The sequence below is a fragment of the Battus philenor genome, unplaced genomic scaffold, assembly GCF_028537555.1.
Source record: "Battus philenor isolate CCGP_79_NKW_IND1 unplaced genomic scaffold, ilBatPhil1.0.hap1 SCAF_7, whole genome shotgun sequence".
Lineage (NCBI taxonomy): Eukaryota > Metazoa > Arthropoda > Insecta > Lepidoptera > Papilionidae > Battus > Battus philenor.
This window is the reverse complement of record NW_027181737.1, coordinates 4,898,881-4,920,498: the sequence shown is the minus strand read 5'-3', so window position 1 is coordinate 4,920,498 and position 21,618 is coordinate 4,898,881. Positions and strand designations below refer to the sequence as shown.

Here is a 21,618-nt window from a genome sequence, read left to right as displayed (position 1 = left end):
AGGTCTTATTCAAATCAATTGACACAAAAACAATATAGGTATAAACATTAAGCTCAAAATTTTAAAATTCAGCATTATTAATTGAATTCGAAAGGAAACGAAATATTTCACCATCAATCACTAAGTATATATAAAATTCAAGTGCTGTAAATACCATTGAATGCTTCTGGCGCCTGCAAGTACCGGCAAACTCAAGTACTTTATACGTTAATATCAAACATTCTCCACTTGGCTATTTAAATGATCACTCTTCATTTCTTGTAACTGTTTTATACAACTGTTACTAAGATATTGCATGAATTGAAAGGAATGTTTTGAATGAAAAAAAATATGATTTGAAGTACACGTTGCTTGTTTAGTTCTTAAAAGAAAAATATATTTTATAACCTTATAAAGCTGTAGCTTTTTGGTGACTGTTTTTTATGGTCCCGTTGTTGGGGCCTATGGTTCAACCCTTATCTAAGGTGGACGGGATCCTTATTTAAATTGTAATTTTTTACCTAATTTTAATATCTTTTATTTTTTCTCCAATTTTCTTTTCAATATCTTTCATTCCTTTCCATACATCACCTTACTTTCTTCGCCTTTCCTCCAGAGTTTTACAATTTTACATTTATTACTTTCATCATTTAACAATTCATTAATTATTTATTCTTTTTTTGTTATTATTAATACCGTGTTTAATTTACATTTCTAATATCATAGCTATTTTATCGCTCTCGTTTTTTTATTTTCATTATATTGGTTCTTTTTAAATTTATTTATAACTTTTTTTATAGTTACTACTATTACCTTTTTGCCAAACTCCAAAAAGCCCTGGCGACACTCCTTTTTAATCACCAGCGAGGCGATGTTCTCCTTTTATATTCTCTCTGTTACCCGAGACTAGCAGTCTTCCTTGATGAGTGTTACACATTAGTATAATAGTATAAATTTTTTCCGATCATTTTAATTTTTGTATGAGTATTACATAGTATTAGTATACTGTAAGCATATTTAGTCATCGTAACCATCATTTTAGCCGTAGGAAACGCATTGTTGGACATAGGCCTGCACCATGGATTACCAATAGGGCCGGTGGAAGTGGTCAAAATAAAATCTCTTCCGACAATCTTAACAAGGTCGTATGTTCACCGTGTGTCTCATCAACTCTAAAACTTTAAGGTACCAGCTACTATCTGTTCTGCAAACAAAAATGCCTCCATTATGCTGGCCCCGCCAGGAATACCGAAGCCACCAGATACTAAGGACCGAGTATTTTTGATTTATTTTTAACACCATGTAACATATAATACATATTAAAAAATAATTAAGAAAAATATTTATGAACAAGTAACATTGGTTATTTATATTCGTTACAAGAATTGTACCAATGATGAGTTAGCCAAATAAAACGAATAGGAATCATAGTCACATAGTCAAATGTATCAACTTGTTGCTAGATGCGAGTAACATAATTTATATTCAAACAACTCTACTGCGCGTCGACGGTCGGACTAAATTGCGGTGTCGGGAGCGGTGAATTATGTTTACAGGAGAACTAGGTGGAGTAGCAGAAAAACATGTTCTTTTTACAAATAATATTTTTCGTAATATGGTTAAGTGAATATTTTATTTTTTGCCTGTTCGCTTTAGTTTAACATTGATATAGCTATTTATATTTCTCTTCAAGAAGGTTTTATGTAACTCTTCAGGCAAATGACGTCATATTTTTAGGCTTCACTGCAAACAACGAACGTGGGTTTCACACCATTTTTTCTATAATAAATAATTTTATTATCGTAGCATTACATTTGATTTTAAAGGTATATAGGTATAAAAAGATCTGGCTGTGTAATATTAGGAAATGAACGAAGACCCAAATTGCCTGTATTAGAGAATAAGCCTTTAAAAACATTTTAAATTACATTTTCATTTTGTTAAACTTGGTGTAATGTAAAAAATGGGTTCTGTTTTTACTATATATTTACTTTAGCTGTCTGCATATAACTAGAGTACCCTAGACTTACTTATTGTAAAGAAATACCTAATTAATATTAAACTTTGCCTGTATTTGCTTGTGTATATTATACTATACTGCTAATGAATAAAAATAACAGAGTCAGAATACAAAGAATACACAATCTAGGTTACTTCAATGTTATCTAATAAATCTTACAATAATTAATAATACAATATGTAGTAATTTAAATTTAATATATAGAATGTATTATAAATATCAACTTAAACATAACCTCAAAATTATGAAACGCATAAAGGTATTAACTTTAAAATACAACTTTATTAGTTGCTATTATATTAAGAACAATGTTTCCAAGTGTGATAGAGCAACATCTGATAGTATAAGTTATATATTGGTAAGAATCCTAAGGTAACATTGTTACAGTATGTTACTCTAACATGGTTATATAATGCTGAAGTTTGAGAACATATGCCGCTTGACACATTTGTTGCTTAAAGTTATATTATGTAATACATAGTTAGTTTCAGTTATTGACAACATGTATAATGTATTAAATGTAATCGTAGTGTGGAACAACATTAACGAATATCTAAAAATATTCTTGATAATTTGTAAATATAAAATTGAAATTTACAAAATAACGGTCGATTTTACCTTCCCGTCGAATTCGCCATCAACACGGACAGACAGAAATAAATTTTTAATTTATTAAATTCTAATTCGTGTGGTTGGCGATCTAATTAACGTATCACGGTAATTAAATTTAGAATGTAATTTGGGTCCTTCGATTGCCACCAAATCAACACATTTCAGTCGAATCGATTTATTTGGCATCGCTTTACGGTATTTACTGTTTATATAGTCGATAACAATAATTTGTGATTAAAATATTATTTAACTTTCTCAAGTTGAACAAATGACCGTTTTAAGGTCGACAGCAAACGTCGAATCTTATTGATCATATGTAAATCTATTGAGAATGCCAATCGCCAAATTTTGAACATTTATAGTAAAGAACTGTAAATATTGAAACGTTTTATAGATTCAAAGTCATAGTTTCTGTAGCCTGTAACGTATTAGACAATGATAAGAAACTTACTTTTTCATCTTATACGTGGCGTCTACTTCAAAACCAATGTATATAGGATAAAAGGTGTAAGGCAAACTTCTTTCAGCAGGACTGTCAACATAAGAATAGAAGGTAGAATTAAATGGATGAGAAGTGAAGAAGTAGAGAACAGCATATGGTGGTGGGCTTTAAAAAAGTTCTATTATATGATAACAACTTGATTTTAGTCGTATCTCGTCTCATGTACAGACTTCTTATAGAACCGATATGAAACGGTCTGTGTTCAGCCTCTGCCGTCGACTTTAACAAAGTTTTCTATCCACCTTGTGCATCTACTTCAGTTGCTGAAAACTATTATGTTAAATAATTTACATACAACTTTATTTACCTTCTTCTCTCTTTATTTAATAATATTATACTAATAACATTATTTCATCTAACATTTATAAAATAAATTCTTTCTGTACACGTGAACGGACATGAAAAATGTTATTTTAATATAATTAGAACTGGTTTAATGTTTTACTTCCTGGAGGAACTTCACTGATTGACACAAATATTCAATTAATATTGCACTTTATCTCGTCAGAGAGGCTGTCGAACGATATAATGGTATTAAATATTGTTTTAGTTTTTATCCTGATATATTAAATTTTTCCATAAATATATTTTATATAATATAACTAACGGTAGACGAGATAAACGGTTTTGAGATCAATTTTTAAACTTTATTCTTTAACTGATCTGTATTAAGACAGTAATTGACTAGCAATGAGCTATTTCGTGATAAACTTCATTTCGCATAAGTGTTCACTGTAAATGAACTTTTGTAAATAATCATTTGAATAAATAAAAAATGTACATCATTGTTGTATTTTCTTAAGTAGTAATTGTTCATATAACTATTATCTGTATTGACTACATATCAATGTAGATTTAAACAAATTGAAGCAGCCTTACCCTTGACATATTCCAGAACATTCTTAATTTAAATTTGATTTTTAAATCTCTGTGAAAAAGTAATTCGATTCCAAAATTCACTCTACCTTCGTCACTCGCGTTAATGGTTTAAGGAATGACGTGTTTCAATCAATATAAATCAAAATTAGCAACGATGCGAAAGGGGACGTGTATTTATAAAAGTGTCTGAGTGATATTTAAACACTTTAACTTTGCTTTTACGAAAATGAAAATAAAATGAAGCGGCTGGAATATTGTCTTTTGACGTTGAAGTGTCCTTTTATCCATTGTGTATTTTGGGAAAAGAGAAATAAGTTATTGAATAAATAAATATTATTTACAAACAGTTGCAAAAACTTGTATCGATAACTATTAGTTAGGGCCCCAGTTTTTAGGGACCTATCATTTACCCCTACATGTGAAATAGGGACTTGGTTTAATAATTAATATTTTTTTAGGTTATAACTTTTATTTTATTTTCTACTTTTATTCCTACGATTTCTTCTTCTATTTTTCATTTTTGATTCTTAACAAATTCAAACATTTATCACATTATTTACATATCTTTCAGACACTACCACCGATACCTTTTGATTAAAGGTATTAAAGCCTCAGTTGTTATTTATATGTGTCTTTCTTTTACTTCTTATTTGCAAACGCTTTATCTATTTATTTATTATATCGTCTAATTTATGTCGATGACATTGTGAAATCTATAATTATGGTACGATAATAATGATCGAATAATAAAATTTAATTTATTTTTTGTTATTATACACGGAAGGTAACGGTCATCTACACGATGGTAATCATCTTGAAATATAATATAGAAGTTCTCATACATTATCAGCATAAAGAAATTTAACAAACTACAGAGTTTCCAAACAGGCACGCATGTTTGGTAACCAATAAAGGTTAGATGAGGAATCCATTGACAGATTTTTGAAAGGATATATCTACATCAAAAGGTCGTCGATCGTTTGCAGTTATCCTATTACCGGTAACGGCTTGAACAACCTTATTTATTATAATAAGGTTGTATATAACTTCTAGTTTTGAGGTGACGTAAGGTGGCAGGTTGCTTCCGGTCTTACTGGATCTATGTGGAAGGCCTATGTATGACCATAGATGAATAATGATGACGATGAAGCGTGTGTATTTATCGTGTATATATGTTCTTATAAATTTATCCGTTTTTTGCTAGGCGAATAAAAATAATTTCAACTATTCGTAAGCGAGGCAGACTTTTAGATTACTAAATACTGTGCGTCATATGCTGGTTTCAATAGATATAATGTTTATAACGTTCCCGTATTCTCATTCCCGATATTTGCTACGAGCCTCGTCTAAACGAAAATAAAGAACAACTGAAACCAATATTTTTAACAGATGTAATAGAAAAACATTAACCAATTTCAATTACTAGACTATTATTGTACAATAGTTAGAATAAAGTTAAACATTTACTGATTACGTGAAAGAAGTGTCACACGGCTTTAATAAAATTTAATTTCAATCCGCGGGGGCTTTGTGACCGTTCACTGAATTTAATTGATCTTAGTAGTACGCAATATATAAAATAATTAGATATAACTTTATATAATACTTTACCCATAGAGATATTGAGAAGGGATATATATAATTTTTTTTAGTTACATTGGCCTAGAGAGGTGAAAAAGTTCTCACTTTTGCTTATTCCATTTATTTATTTAATCATATATTGAGACACAGGAAAAATAAATAATATAAGGCATATACAAGTAGATGTATTAGGGGCTGTCTGAAATTTGAAAATTGAAAATGGAAATTTCTTTTAGATAACCATTGGATGGACTTAGTTACTCAGGAAAACTAGACCGGGTATAAGTGATATTGTAATTGTGATATTAAACAGGGTTGAAAATATAAAATACGCGAATATAAAAATACATAGTGCTTATAATATATATCATCATAATTATATCAGCCTCTCCCAAATATCGCTACGATTACCGGTCTTGCTCTGCACGCATTCAGCGACTCGGCGTAGCGCTTTATAATATTGATATTAACTCGCGTATTATTTAAATAATTACATGATATAATAAATAAGCTTTATAGTTAAAATACAATATATCTACAAACATAAGTACAGGGATATAACATTACAGTTACGAGTACTGAAAGATTACTAACCTTTTAAAAATTTAGTAGTTTGCCTTTTTTACCAACAAAGGAAACTCATTTAGTCTGAACATTAAACGGTTACTTGTCTAGAAAATTAGGTGCATGCTTGGGAAGTACTAATTCCAGTTTCTCTGACGATCGTTACCCGAGTTTTACTCGGGAAGTGGAAATGGTTTTAAAGATAAGATGGTGAGGAGGGAAACATACCCATCTATATTATTAAGATAAAATATGAGTATTTCGGCGAAGGTGCAAGGAAGCTTGAGTGTAGTAAAAAATTCAGATATGTGGTCATATTTCATCGACACCATCAAATCAACCCATAGATTCCACCTCCAAAGATTTCGATACCATAATTATCACTCGGTAGGCGGGTTGGCAATCGCAGTGTGGTATTATGGTACGCAGCGGACACTGCTGCCCGTCCTCTGAAAACTTATTTGTGAGCAGCAAACTCCTATATAGTTAATGCACAAAGTGTTTACTATTCAAGATTGTATTGAAAAATTGAACCCGCGACTCGCAATTACAAGTGTCAGTCCTCTACCGCTAGGTGACCACTACTCATATACGGTTATATTTATGAAATTCAAATATAAAACGTATGCAATATTTTGAATTCGCTCATCATCTTAATGATCACTATTTCTAATGAAGGATACATGCTACTAGACATAGGCCTCTCCCTTATTACATATTTCTAATGGGACAGGTAGGAAGTTGCATGTTCACCTTATAAGTAGACGTCTTATGTTTCCGTAACAGTTTCGGATGTTGATCTATTAAGAAAGCATTATAGAAGCACATTGTTAACAGTAATGAAAGGTTACAGTAATATCACAACATTATGGCCGGTTATTTACTAATGATTTATACGAACCAATATTAAAAATATAAAAATACTTGTATTCCTTTTATAATCAGTTCGTGACCAAATTAAATTGGAATTGTATATTATTAACTTATTTTACTAATTTTACATCAAATTATTCAATTTAAATAGACATGAAAATGTTATTATCAAAATAAATGTAATTTAGTATAATAATGTTTGTTACAGAAACATGGATCCAGAATTGTTAATCGAAGAGATGGACATGCAGACCACACCAAGCACATCCTCCTTCACAACCATCTACCCAACCTTCGAAAACCGAAGTTCGTGGAGTAATATTTCCGACGTCGACGGGCAGAGTCTAAATATTTATTATTTCTATGACGTAAGTGTTACGTTCGTATAAAATAAGTAAGCGAAAGGTACATAAAATATCAAAATAGAAAATAAAGTAAAAATACACATATAACTGTGGAATATAAATCGGCATTAATTACCGTTGTATGAAGATATTTCAGTATTCCAATTCACTAATAAAAACTTTATTAACATTAACACGAAATTTAATACTACAATAATATACCATGGTAATAAGCGATTAAATCTTAATAAGAATGTTTTTTTTTTCTGGAATCATCTGTGTTTCCTTTTCTTTAGAATACCAAAAACAAAATACTGGAGTTTTCGTGATTAGACAGGGTTCTTGGCCTAAATACTTATAAATCACAATGCGGCACTGGACCTTAACTTAGATATGAATCCCGTGATAGTTACAGAAATAGTCAACATATAGATACAAAAAAAAAATCGATGCAAGAATACGTAAAAAAAGAGCTTATTAATTGATTAAGATGAGTAATGAAGCGTTCACTTTTGTTTTGTGAACATATAAAAAAGTTTAAAAATTAGTACTTTAAAATTGTTTATATAGAATAAAATTTTATATGTAACATTTGAACTAAAAATTAGTCAAGCCCTTGAAACATACGTTCGAGTCGAATCATGTAAAAGCGAGTCAATCTCGTCACACCCACTACATTTTCAGGTGGATTAAGTAGGCAGTAAAACGTGAAAGGATTTAATCGTGTAATGGACGCTTTCGCGCGAACGATATCGTGCGACGACATTGATAGTGTTATCAGAATACACCCACTGTTGCCGAACGAAAATTGTACCGTCAATACACTTAGCGATTGTTATCTATTCGCCGGATCTGAACCCTAAGAACAAGAGAGTGAGGAGTTTTTAATAATCATTTTTAAATAAAAAACGCTGTTAGGAAGATTTGTCAATAACATTTAAGCGAAAAGACGTTTACGTTAAACGTCTGTCAACCTTAGGGGCGAACAGCCTACGCTGTACTTGTCAGTCCGTGGTTTCTGCTCCGAAACGATTCCGGAACGGACTCCGTCTCATCGACCATCTGTTCTGAGAGTTATTTGGCATGTCCATTACAATTTCAACTTACCAATCCTTTGGACTATTCCGGTTACTCTAACTGCACAATATCGTTTTTGAATACAAACTATTGGTAAAGTTATGTTCCTTGTGAATGAAATTCTGCTACGCATCGTTATCACGGAACATTAAAAAATATGGAGTTTATATAAGTATTTGAAATACGCGCTATTGGTAACGGCATAGTTCTGTAATTTTATGGGATAATTTATTAACAGAATTTCAAAAAAACAGCGCCACTTTAAAAGAACGTCATTATAAAATAAAAATAAAGAGTAGCTAATTTCAAAACCAAAGCTAATAGCATTAGTCTTTATCGATTAGTCAGCGGATAGGCGCCCTTACTTTAAGTAAGCTACTTACTGCAAGGTATAAGCCTCCCGTAAAGATCGCTACGATGACTTGTACTGCGTTGCTCACTTTACTTATTCGTCAGAATTTATGGCTAAAGATCAGATATTTCAATTTAAAATTGCTAGAGTAGGCAATGTTATGTTCCAGTAGGTTTCTTTTTTTGTAAGCCGTCTTATCGCCTAGCAGTCTGAAAATAGCTGTGTTTCGGTTAGTAATAGGCCGGAATAATTCAAGAGATAATTAGGTTTCAATAAAAAAATAGGATACCTTTTACTTCACTTTGAAATATATTACAGTAGTTTATTTTTTCTATTGGAATACAACTGGCCAATAACTTCTGGCAGTACAGAATCTTGCAGAGACAAAAAGTAAACAATATTTAATTTTAATAGTTGGAAATTCAAGTTTTTAAAACGCTTTTTTTAACTATATTATAACTATGTTATATATTATTTATAAAACCATTGATTTTTGAGTAGAGTGTACTACGATTAATCGTCAGCAAATGCATCCACCCTTTTAAACTATTATATCCTGTCAAACCGTATATACAAAAGGAAATAAATTATACGTACGGCGTATTTATTCATAATTATTTAACAGAAATAAAAGTATTATTTTATTGTTGATAAGAAAAACGAGATGAAATAAAAGAAAATTGTGGCAAATAAAGTACAAACGAAGAACCTAACTTGATAAAGTCAAACGATTTCGTACGTGGAATGAATGCAAATAGCGCGCACATATATTTACAGTACTAGCAATTCTGTTACAGGAATGTCGACGTGTGTATACCACGTCTTTCTTTGTAACACTAGATGTCCCGTAATTAATATAACTGACATGAACATAATTTATACACAAAGTAATAAGTATTTTCGGAGTTCTAGAATTTGTCAACATTTAAATATCTTAACGGTCGTTAAAGCCAATTCTGAACTCGTTTCGAAATACTACTACACTAAATTATTATTTAGTATCAGTCCGATACTGAAATATACATAGCTGTAATAAATAAACAATTATGTTTGTGTAGTTTTAAAAATAGTTTTTCAACCTTTGTATACTTGCAAACTACTTAAGAAAACATTTGGTTATTTTGTTAAAGGATAAAATATAAATATATTGATTACAGAAAAATTACACGTATTGAGCGTTAGTGTTGTTCAGACCTCTTATTATATTTTAATATAATCTTTGCCTCAAAAATGTATTTCAAAAGACAAGATGTTCAAAAAATTTGAGATATTAATTAGGAGTAGTGAGAAAAATAATAAGTTTAATTTTTTAATAGTTTAAATTGTAAGTAGTTTAAGATTTATCAAGAAGTACAAAACTATAAAGCCGTATTATTCAAAATAATCATATCTGCAGTTTTTTTTTTAATACTATAAACTATTCAACAAATTAAAATCTTTTCGATGGATTAATTGAGAAAAATTGGCACCATTTGCTGAACGATAGAAATTAACGTCAAACTTGGTAAATATTAAGAACATAAAAAAAAAACTTTTTACAGTATCTTTATACTTTTAAATAAGACTTTGAAAACAATACTTGTGTTTACTGTTTTATGCAGTTTTGGTTGTGTCAAATTCAAATTCGAAATGTCTTTATTCAAGTGGACCTTTACACGTACTTTTGTATCGTCAATTATTTTACTATAAAGTATAGTGAGCTACCGCCGGCTCGGTAAATTGATCTGCTAAGAGATACCTAGAAACAAGTTGCTGCTTTTTAAACGCAACAATTGCTGCTTTTTAAACGAAATTGAACAATGTTTGATGTTTATTTTGACGTTATAAAATCAAACATGTAAATGTGTAAACAAACCAAATTCCACATATTTCGATCGACCCAAATCTTTGTAATAATGTCCTTTTAATTTTAGATTTAAAACTGAATAAAAGAAACAGTGAGATATCGTACGGAATTTTCTTATTTATGCATACATTCTGACCTATGAAGGATTTGTTAACTGTATGAAAACGAAATTTAGGCAATACGAGTTTATTTTTATTTCTTGAGTTATCATGTGCCTATGACTATTAATTATATATTAATTGTAAACTTTGGCGCATATACAGTATATTATTAAATATTTATGTAAAAGTAACCGTTAGATTACCAATTTCCTTAAAAACATCTGTCAAGGCGACACTGCCCTTTATTAAAATACCATAAAAAATAACTGAAATAAAGGTAGAATTTTTTTAATTTAGAAGTCGGCCGAGCAGAGTTTGCCTGCGAATGTGATGGGATGAATTTTCTACTGGAGATTTTTATCTAAAATTATGCTTAGCAGTTATGTAGTCTAAGTCTAAGCTTATTTGGCTAGTCGTATGTAAGTATATACTTTGTTTCAGTCCGTGCAGTTCACCGTGATGTGGGTGCTATTTGTGTCGATAGTCGTGCTAAACGCTTCAGTTATCGCCGCGTTGCTCTGCACCAACGCGAGGAAGAGCCGGATGAACTTCTTCATAATGCAACTAGCGATTGCGGGTAAGATTATTTATTGCTGTTGTTTATTTGACGTGTCCGGAAAAGACGATTTATTGAAATGCCTTTGAGTTATTCGTACTGTACATTGTAAAATTATTAGTTTATACATCCATCACAATATTTCGGCAGATGTCAACTAAGAATCGCTTGACAAAAGAAAATTAAAACATTAACTGTAGCAATAAAAAATAAACTTTAATAAAACTATAGTAATAAATACACCATTTTTGTTATTTTAATTCAAAATCAGAGCGGATTTATTACATAAAACTTATTTTTTTGTGAATTTGTTGTTAAGTAAAAAGTTTCTGTCAGATTTCAAAAGGCAAGTAAACCGTCACTACTTGTCTTTGTAATAATTTATATACTGCAATGACATGTTAAGATATATAAATGACTTCTGCTTACCACTGGACTTATTATTATACTGTTTTTAAATTATTAAGCTTCTATCTCTATATTTTCCCATAACAGCCTACTTAAACCAATGTTCCAATTAACCAATTTTCTGGAAGAAAGTTAAGACCGTTCTTTGGGTTGAATTTTTATACATGCTTTCTTTAAAGTAAAAAATAATTATTAGGTAAATAGGAAAATCTTTCTGTAGTTACGAATTTTCTGTATGAAATGACTAGACTTGAGCTATTTCAAGTGTAATATAAAAATAAGCATAGCTAAGTAAGTAATCTGTTTCTATTTTCATCGATTGATAGAACAGGAAAATTACAGAAAATAAAAGGTAGAAGCAATTCTCACCATTTGTGTTTTAATCTTGGACTCCTCAGAACTATATCACAAATAAATAAAGCGTGATTTACGAGCGCGACACAGTTGTAATATCGTATTCAACGTTAACATTTTTACACGACCCTTGGGAGCTGTACTGGTCACGGAAATAAAAAAATAAGTTTATTGGAATCCCTTTCTATGATACAGCTTTGAAAAGTTAGCAAACGCAATAAATATTTTTATTTGTTAAAAAAGGAAAACGTGTAAAGAAAATCCTGTTAGAAACTATTCGTCTTCTGTAAATATTTCGGCCTCCAATTTTGCCTTTGTACTTTTTTGAAAATGCGTTCATAGACTTATTCATAGAATGACTTGATTACATTATTAAAATTTATGAATTCAATGAGACTCGGCTAAATTTAACTGATGCAAATGAAAGACTTTTTTCATCAAATTAACATCAAGAGCAAATAACAACGCAGGCGCTCAAATTTAAAATAGGCAACGCATTGAAGATGTATATAATTGCCTTATCTTATCTAAATAAGTATATGTTAAATAAAAATACATGTATATAAAAGTGAATCCCTATTTCCCTTGGTTGCATCGTAGCATGAAAACGACTTTACTGGTTTATTTAATCTTTTTATATTAATTTCCTAAAACTTTTGAGATTTTTCATGAATACGTGAAAAAAATTAGGCGAAAACTAAAAAAAAGCAGGATATATAATGACAATTAAAACTGAATTCGCTGTGAACTTTGCAGATTTTTTTTCAACACGAAATTAACTTATTTATTCAACGTTTTATCAATAAATGAAGCGATTGCTCTGAAATATATTTAAATTATTATTTTTTTTATTCAAATACGACAGGCCAATTATTTCTGTTAGTACAAAATCTGCCAGGACAATTGGTAAAAAACCTTAGAAATTTATATATCTAAATAACATTTATTATAAAGTCGTGTAAAATGAAAAGATAAAAAAAAAATAATAACATTTCAATAAAATTTTATTTGAAACTGGATTACACTTTAATATTAACCATTTTTTAGAACATGCGATGGATTTTAACGATCCAGTATCTTGACAGGCCTTTCGGGGGCTCGGAAGGCGATCTATCACTTTGTGGTTGACATTGCATCATTGCGTACAAAATATTCACTACTGCGGCTTTATTACGTAAAGAAAAATAATTGTATAATTTACAGTGTATCCACTAGAATCATTATGTACACCTATCCCCTGATTTACACGGTAGATACGTTCCTGAGAGAAACATGTAAATCAAAAATTAAAAATTTTCAAGCCAAAACCGTATAAATCGAAAAACTCGCAGAAAATGCATGATTTTGTTATTTTACAGTTGTGTTTTTTAATTTAAGGTGTACACAGAAATAAAAATAAAATGCATTGACAAGTTAAAACATTTAATATATTACGGAAAAACTGTTTTTTTTATATTTAATTACAATATACATTAAACAGAAGAACAAAAAGAAATTACTCTCATTCTTTTTTTCGCAATCGAAGATTCGAATTCACATTAATCACTCGAAATTATTTGTTCGATGTTTGAAGCAGAAATATTTACATTATGAGAGATGGCAATAAAATCGGTTATTAAAATAAAAAAAAACTTTTTTGTAAAACCGTGTAAAAGCGAAAACGTGTAAAACGAGTCCCGTGTAAATCGGGGGATAGGTGTATATATATTTTGAGAAGAAGTAACTCGTCGGTAGAGGAATGAGACTTGTGACTGTAGGTCGTGGGTTAGATTCCCGGGAAACAATTTAATATAAATCACACTTTGTATATTAATTGTATAGGATTTCCACTGCTCACAAACAAAGTCTCCAGAGGATAGGCAGCATGCGGCTGCAGCTGCCTGCCATAATACCACACTGCGAATGCCAACCCGCTTGCTAAGCGTGGCGATTATAGAATAACCCCCCAAAGTTACCTTTTCGGGAGGTCAATGCCTTGCAGTAGGCGTTTATGGGCTAAAACCTATATATATATATATATATATATATATATATATATATATAGGTTAACTTTAATAATATATATATATATATATATATATATATATATATATATTAAAGTTTTTTTATTGTAATTTTATTTATAATTGAAAAAATATATAGTGCATGTCAATTATAAATATAAATACTATTTTTTAGCGGTATATGTGATTATTGTTATTAAAATAAGTGTTTATATGGTTGATATGCCTTGTAAATAGATAAGAATAATGTAAAAATCGATCATTCTAAAAATCTTGCACATCTTTATTTGTATTCATCACGCACTCGTTCTAACACCGTGTTTGGATCACCCATTTTGTCTTTAATTACAGAAAAACAATAGCTTGCTTTATCAGAAACTAAATATTACAATTTACAAAAACCTTCCAAAGCAATCGAGTGTTCAAATTCCTATGTTTTGTAATTTCTCTGCAATCATCATCCTCATCGTCATCATTTCAGTTGTAGAGCTTACTTGACAAGTAAAAAGACCTCCATCCAGCGTCTTCTGGTGACCTGAACGAGATCGTCCGTGCGCGTTAAGGCTCCTGCGGCTTTCTCCTCTGAGTGCAAAAGCACCACCTTTACCATGGCTGCTATCCCCGCCTGGAATACCGAAGCCTCCTGTAATTAGGGGACTTGACTTTTGCCTATCATCTAGGGATATGTGTATTTATTTATTGCAACTCGTTTTCACAACAGAGTTCATATAATTTAATTTAACTTAATTATACGCAATCTATACGAAACCAACAAAAGTAAGTCCTCATAATTCAAATAATGTTTTATCTGATAACACTTCGTCCTTGCCGTTTATTTCGTCTGCCTGAGCTATTTAGCTAAGTGCGATTGAATTACAGAGGACTATCGAAATTTATTTACGGCCTCTCTTCTGATTAATGCAAGTCAGCGCTTTTATTCCAGTTCAGTAATATTTGAATAAATTATCATTTTGCAGAGCCTATCTAAGCACTAGCTTAGAATAAGTCATAAATATTTCTTAAGATATTTTGTAGTAGGAATATCGACATTCTACATTTTATAGATTAACCTATCAGATTTACCAACTGGATAAATGTGGTTGAAAATCATGAAACCATAACGTGCTGAGTATGGATTTACCTAATTCCTGGCCGCTAGTTCTCAGCTATTTTTAGTCACTACAAGTAACTTTTGTGTGATTAGGTTATAGCTGTGATAAATAAATCAGTTTCAATTTCTTCTTTTTTTTTAATTTGAATGTTATTGCTATAGCAGTTATCACTCGGAAATTACCGTAAGTCACACAGGTCACAGTGTGTTTATGGTGAAGTTTTTGTGTTTTCTTAATAATCTACGATCTGTTTTTCGTAAATGCGTGAATAACTTTAATAATATTCAAAGAGTGCACTTCAAAGATCGGGGATGTATATACTATATGAACGTACTTATTCAAAAGCGTCATCACAACCGACAACCTGTAAAGGAAGTAAAATGTCTAAGAGGCTTAGGTCACAGAATCGGAGATAAAGTTTTTTTTTGAGCCTCATTTCTACTACAGATTTAAATATATTTATCAATATATGCTTTTCTGGGATGTGTGTAAATTACATCTTTATATTGAATTTGTAGCAGTATTATTAATGCTGCTAGCCAAAAGCTTTCATTTGCACCTTCATCGGAACTGAGTTCGTGGAACTGAACGATCCACGACTTTAACGTAATGAAACTAGCCCGATTTGGACAGTCGACCGAAAACGGATAAAGGTTTACGTTACGCTTACGAGTGTATAGTGTGATGTGTGTCAGCTTGTAAGCTATGAGATGAAAGCGAGGACTACTTGTTAAAGATTGAATATGGATCCCAATCCGACCTCGGATCGCCCTTCATAGTGCGCGGTGGAAGGGGTGGAATCAGCCGTCTGTGAAAGCGAAGCAGTTTGTGACATGATGCTTGACTTTGGTGCAGTTGGTGGAGTTGTTGTTGTTGTGAGATCTGCGCTTGCAGTGTTTTGACTAACTGATGAGGATGTGGTGTGGTTTTGTACGATGTAATCAGTAAGGAGATTCTTATGGTGATGGAAAACAAAAAACGAATTGGCTTAGCTTGTACCCGGCTTAAAATTACCTATTTTGAAAGTAATTAAGCAGGCAGAAGTAAACTAAGTACTAATTAGTCGCAATCTTATAAAAATAATTGTTGACTTGAATATTCTGCTATACAGTCGCGATATTTAGTTTGTTAGTAGTTGTCTATAATATATCTAATAAGATATTTGAATCTTGTTTACATTTAATGAAGTACCTAAATCAGTGAAGTATAATACAATACAAATAAAAGGTCACAAGATAAAAAAATCGCTTAAAATTATTGTAACTGGCTAGGCTTACAAAGACTATCATCGATCGCATTGATTTAGAAAAAAATTATGAAAAGTACGTTTCTCTACTTCTTCTTTTTAGACGAAAGACGTTCACTGCAAGGCACGGGCCTCCTCCTTAGGTCGCCATAATGATCGGTATTGCGCTGCTGACATTCAGCGACTTTCTGCGACCGTAACTATGTCGTCAGTCTACCTAGTATGGGAACTGCCAACGCCGCGTCTACCCAGTTATGGTCGTCATTCGAGAACCATCCGGACTGAATGGCCATCGGTTGCACGAGCGATGTGACCCGCCTACTGCCACTTTAGATGAGTAAGTTTTCGCACTATTTCGGTGACATTAGTCCTTCTGCGAATCTCTTTGTTTCTCATTCGATATCGCAGCGTATTCTTTCTCCATTGGTTTTTGAGCGACCTTACTGTTAATCGAAAAAAATATTTCACTAGTTTGAAAAAAGCGTTTTGATTATTTTTGCCATATAAGTGATAGTTTTGTTATTAAGAGAAGACGTAATATCGTTTGAAAATATTTATTTTATGTAGTAATGTAATATCGATGTATCTGTTTATAACTTATCTCGTAGTAAAACTTCAGCTTTTCTAAAGATGCAAATCTTTCTGTTTTACGACTCTCCGCATGGAGAAAAGTGCTGAAAGTCATATCACGAAATACTAAAATTCTGCTGATACAACCGCAAGATTTTAGTGTTCTGCGATACAAAATTACAAAGTCAAGTTGTAACGAGCGATAGAAACGTGTCAAGTTGAATGTACTGCTAACGAAGGCGAGAGAATTCACTCTTTGAAATTATTTTCGCTTTAAATCGATAGTTCAAAGAACAACAAAGCAGTTTGTGATCCGTGAAATTATACTTGACAATTATTGTACTGTTTCGTATTCAGACAAACAAAATAGACACCCTGTAGTCTATTTTCATTGGCTATCATTGTATTGCATGTTACTAATATTGGGCAGAAATAAAAGATTGTTCTAAGAAATACCTACGAAAATGTTATCGTAAACATGAAAATTGTTTTAGATAATTCATTCTCCATGTTAGTGATTGAAAGTTATACTTTAAAATCGTAGATTGCAATTGTGATCCCTTAAAATTGATCAGTCGCTTTGGGGATATCCACCGATATCATCTGTTTTAACTCTGCGTTCTTATTATGTAGCTACCTCAAAAAGAGAGTTTTGCAATAATATACAATTTATAAGAAAATAATCATCGAGAAATCGGTTCCATTAAACCAAATTTACTGCAGCGTATGGCGCAAGACACAAGGCTCCAATTTTAACAATGTATGCAACTCGACTACTTTTATATTCTATCGCTCAATGCTTTTATTAAAACTATGTGTTAAATATTAAATTTTTATTTAAGTTTGAAAATATAAATCTGCCACTAGACAAAACATTTATAAATAACCCGGTATGGAAAATATTTCGAAAAATGTATTTATTATTTTGAATTTAGCTTTTTGTCGAAAAAACTAGAAATCGGGTCGCACGAAAATCATATATTTCCATTTGTTGTCGGGAATTTCTTTCAGCTTACATCTGTGATTTGATTTCTTGGAAAGAATTTGTCATATCGCTTACGCAGAGAATAATTCTATTGACAGCTCATACTCCAATAAGCACGGCAATATTTATTCAGCTGGTTGATTACGGCAAACAGAGGGTCAAAATCCCCGCAATATTTCCCTTAAGGGAAATCTTGAAGCATTCAGAGAGAAGTTGGTAAGATAAATTCACTGTATTTTTAGATTCTTATGTTCAATTTATTATAACTGGATAACATCACGTGTCTCGTTATATTTGACGTGTTAGTTATAAACTAAAATGATTTATATTGAATATGTTACATTAGTTATGTAATGACTTAAAGTTTAAGAAAAACAGACTGATTACGCATCGCAACCTTGGAGATTTTGTGATAAAGGCGAATGCTACAAAGTTTTAAATCCGCTATTCTTCGTTATCACTTCAGCCGTAAGAGATATACTGCTGGACATAGTCTCCTACCCCCATAGATTTCCTTTTCGATCAGTTGGTAGCGGATTGCATCCAGCATATTCCGACGAATGTAATAAGGCCGTCTATCCTCCTTGTCGATGAACATCCTATGCTGTGCTTCCTTTTACGTTGTCTCCTTTCCAGAACCTAAAGTTCTGCGCATTATGTGGCCTGTTCACTGCCACTTCAAACTGCCAACCGCTGCACTATATCATTTAAAATCTTTCGTCTAGGTTCATTTCTAATTCGATCTCGTAAGGAAATTCCGAACATCCCGAAAAAAAGCAATGTTGAGAGATAGCCCTACTAGATAGTAAACAGTCAGTAGAGAGAGATCTCTCTACTGACTGTTTATCCGCGTTGTCCACGTCGATACGACGTTTCAGTGCCGTATATCTGAAACTTAATACAATATTAAAACAACTGTCGAGTTATTTACTTAGTATCATAAAAAAATAAAAAAAATATTTACTTCAGAGACCAGACATAAAAATTTAAATTAGCTTGGGAAACAGATTTTAATTTGATACATAATTGCGTAAGAAAATCAAAAGTTTCGCTACGGTGGATCGTTTCTCCATCAATTTAGCCTTTTTTATGTTTTATTTGAGATGAACTAACTCCTCGATATCTAAATATCGTACTTGTAAATAAATGGGGATGGTTTATACTTTTTCCGCCGTATTCATTGTAAAATATTAATTTATAGCAATTTGAGATATACGTGGTAAGTAATAAGGTAAAAAATCGATTGTTAGGTTAAAAGTTTTTTTAAATATGATGGATGATTTTTATGATTCATTCGCGGCGTAAATGCTTCTGGTTTATTTATAAACGCGTATGTAATATAAAGTACATTTTCTATTGAATGAAATTTTTAATAATATACCTCAAGTAGGATATTATTAAGAATAGTAAATTATGATCGTCTGAATATTTTACAAAGATAATCTGCCTTTTGGAGCGAAGGAAACTTGGAAATCAATCGAATGTACCCATGGATGGTGGTATATGGTACTTTAGAAGACAATGCCATCTTGCTTTTAATGAAATATTACTGTTGTCAGAAGGTTTTTTTCTACGAAAGCGTAGGAGCCTTAATCTACCACATGTACTCAGTATGTTGTTTTGCGCAACCGTCAGTGAGCAGTGGTTAAACAATGTAATTAATATACACCTGCTAGGAATAGGAGCACCAGTCTTTGACTTTACTATCAAAAACATTATAGATGATGGCAATAGTGCAAGCCTATTTATCCACATACATGAAGAGGATAACTATATTGATACTATTGCACCAAAATTAGAATTACAGAAATGACACATGACAGCAAAATGATATAATTGTTTTTGTACGTTTTGTTTTTTATTAAATTAAAACAAAAATCTGCTACATATTTTGTTTTTTTTTTTGTTTATATTCAAACGTAATTTAATTATAAAACGCAATATAAGATGTATGAATAGTTTGATAATAGTGGCCAGTCTAGTCGAAGTTCGAATCTAATCAATATTTTCAAACTGGAATACTAAACCCATTTTGACTGATAGTCCAAGTCGATGTCCTCTTTCAAAAGCAATTTCTCACAATCACTCCATCGTTGATTCGCCTAAGCGAATTAAGATGAGGTGCGCTTTCAATTCGTTGAAATAAATATTGGAAAGATCTGGGTGGCGCCGCTCAAATGAATCGTTGAGCTTATTTACTTTCAAGAAGACGTCCTAGGCTAGACCTGGATGCTGTCTGGTTACACAAGCGCACTAGTTCCTCACAACCTTGCCTACCGAACACCATGTGTTAGTTTGTACACAGGTGGAAGCCTGCAAAGGCCAGCTTGATGATCAGCTCGGTAGTGGCTAGGACTCGAACATTTTAACTATTCGTTTTTTTCAAGGAAATGTCAACAAGGACGTTAGAAGTATAATAATAGAGAGGACAAGAAATTTGTTTTATGACAGCGTCCAGTATAGTGCCGTATTCGCATTTTCCTTGAAACTATTGACTGCGTAAACTACTCGGACGACGATGACGATGCCATAGGACTTACGAAAAACTCTAAATCCGCTTCTCTAGAGCGCGTAATTGATAACGATCATATTATGACGACACACTATAGGAATGCAGTAAAGATTTCCTTAACCGAAAATTTAAAATCTGCCCAATTCATAGATTTTATATCTTAAAAAGGCCACGAGTGCGATAAAATAAAAGAAGAATTATCTCAAAATAAAACTAATAAAATTCTTATTTTGCTGTATAATACAATATATTAATAATCAAATCAAAGAACTTTCGTCTAAGTTTTTTTTTTCTAATAATCATAAATATCTATTTTATTGCCGTTATGCAGTTTTCTCGCCATAAAAATGTCAGCGTAAGTCGAGCGCGCTAATTTTATCCGAAACTGTCTTGTTAGCAAGATATTTATGGAAGACCGTTCACCTCTATTATGGCAACGAAATGATTATTGCCCATTAAAGTGAGCCAAATTAATGAAATTACAACGTCGTAGGGAACTTAATCTATTAAGCGAGAGAAATTATAAAATATTAAGCGAATCTTATTTAGAAAACCAACAAATTTTGCATGTAGCTAAACATTCTGTAAAAAATTCTTATCAATAAGTTGAATTCACTGATTTATTTGTGGTTATAAAGACGATTTTTTAATTCAATGTTTAATATTTGAGAGTTTGGTTCCCGTTCTATATTTACTAGATTCTTGTATATACCATAGTATAGCAAGAAAAACGTACATATTTTGTAGATATATATAATAATTAAAATCGTTGCACCTTAGTTTTAGGTTATACACCACAATAAACACATTTTTATTTGTTGACGGAATTTATTGTATGTTGATATATCTCATTGTTATATTAGCCCCAGACGTATTAATGTCAAATTAACTTTATATTAATTGATGGCCGTTAGGGCCGAAAGTTTCTCGAGTGGCAATCACGATTCGGTGACATGGCGTGGATAGGCCCCTACTAGGTGAGCTGATGACATAGTTGGCAGAAAGTCCCTGAGTGCAGGCAGTGTAAAGCTCTCATCGTGGCGATCTATTGGGCAGGCCTGTGCCTTACAGTGGGCGTCCATTGGCTGAAAGGAAAAAGAACTCTATACTTATTGCTATTAAATCTAATATATAAAATTCTC

At 31.6% G+C, this 21,618-nt stretch overlaps 1 protein-coding gene across 2 annotated transcripts in view; it reads left to right on the top strand.

Moving 5' to 3' along the window:
• LOC137930848 (cardioacceleratory peptide receptor-like) overlaps nucleotides 1–21,618 on the top strand; it is a 118,530-nt gene that overhangs the window by 85,917 nt on the left and 10,995 nt on the right. For both annotated transcript variants that reach the window (XM_068774184.1, XM_068774183.1), the window contains exons 2-3: nucleotides 7,219–7,378; nucleotides 11,172–11,307. In XM_068774184.1, the coding sequence (XP_068630285.1) occupies nucleotides 7,223–7,378; nucleotides 11,172–11,307 (292 nt within the window). In that variant the 5' untranslated portion in view covers nucleotides 7,219–7,222. The remainder of the gene's footprint in view (nucleotides 1–7,218; nucleotides 7,379–11,171; nucleotides 11,308–21,618) is intronic.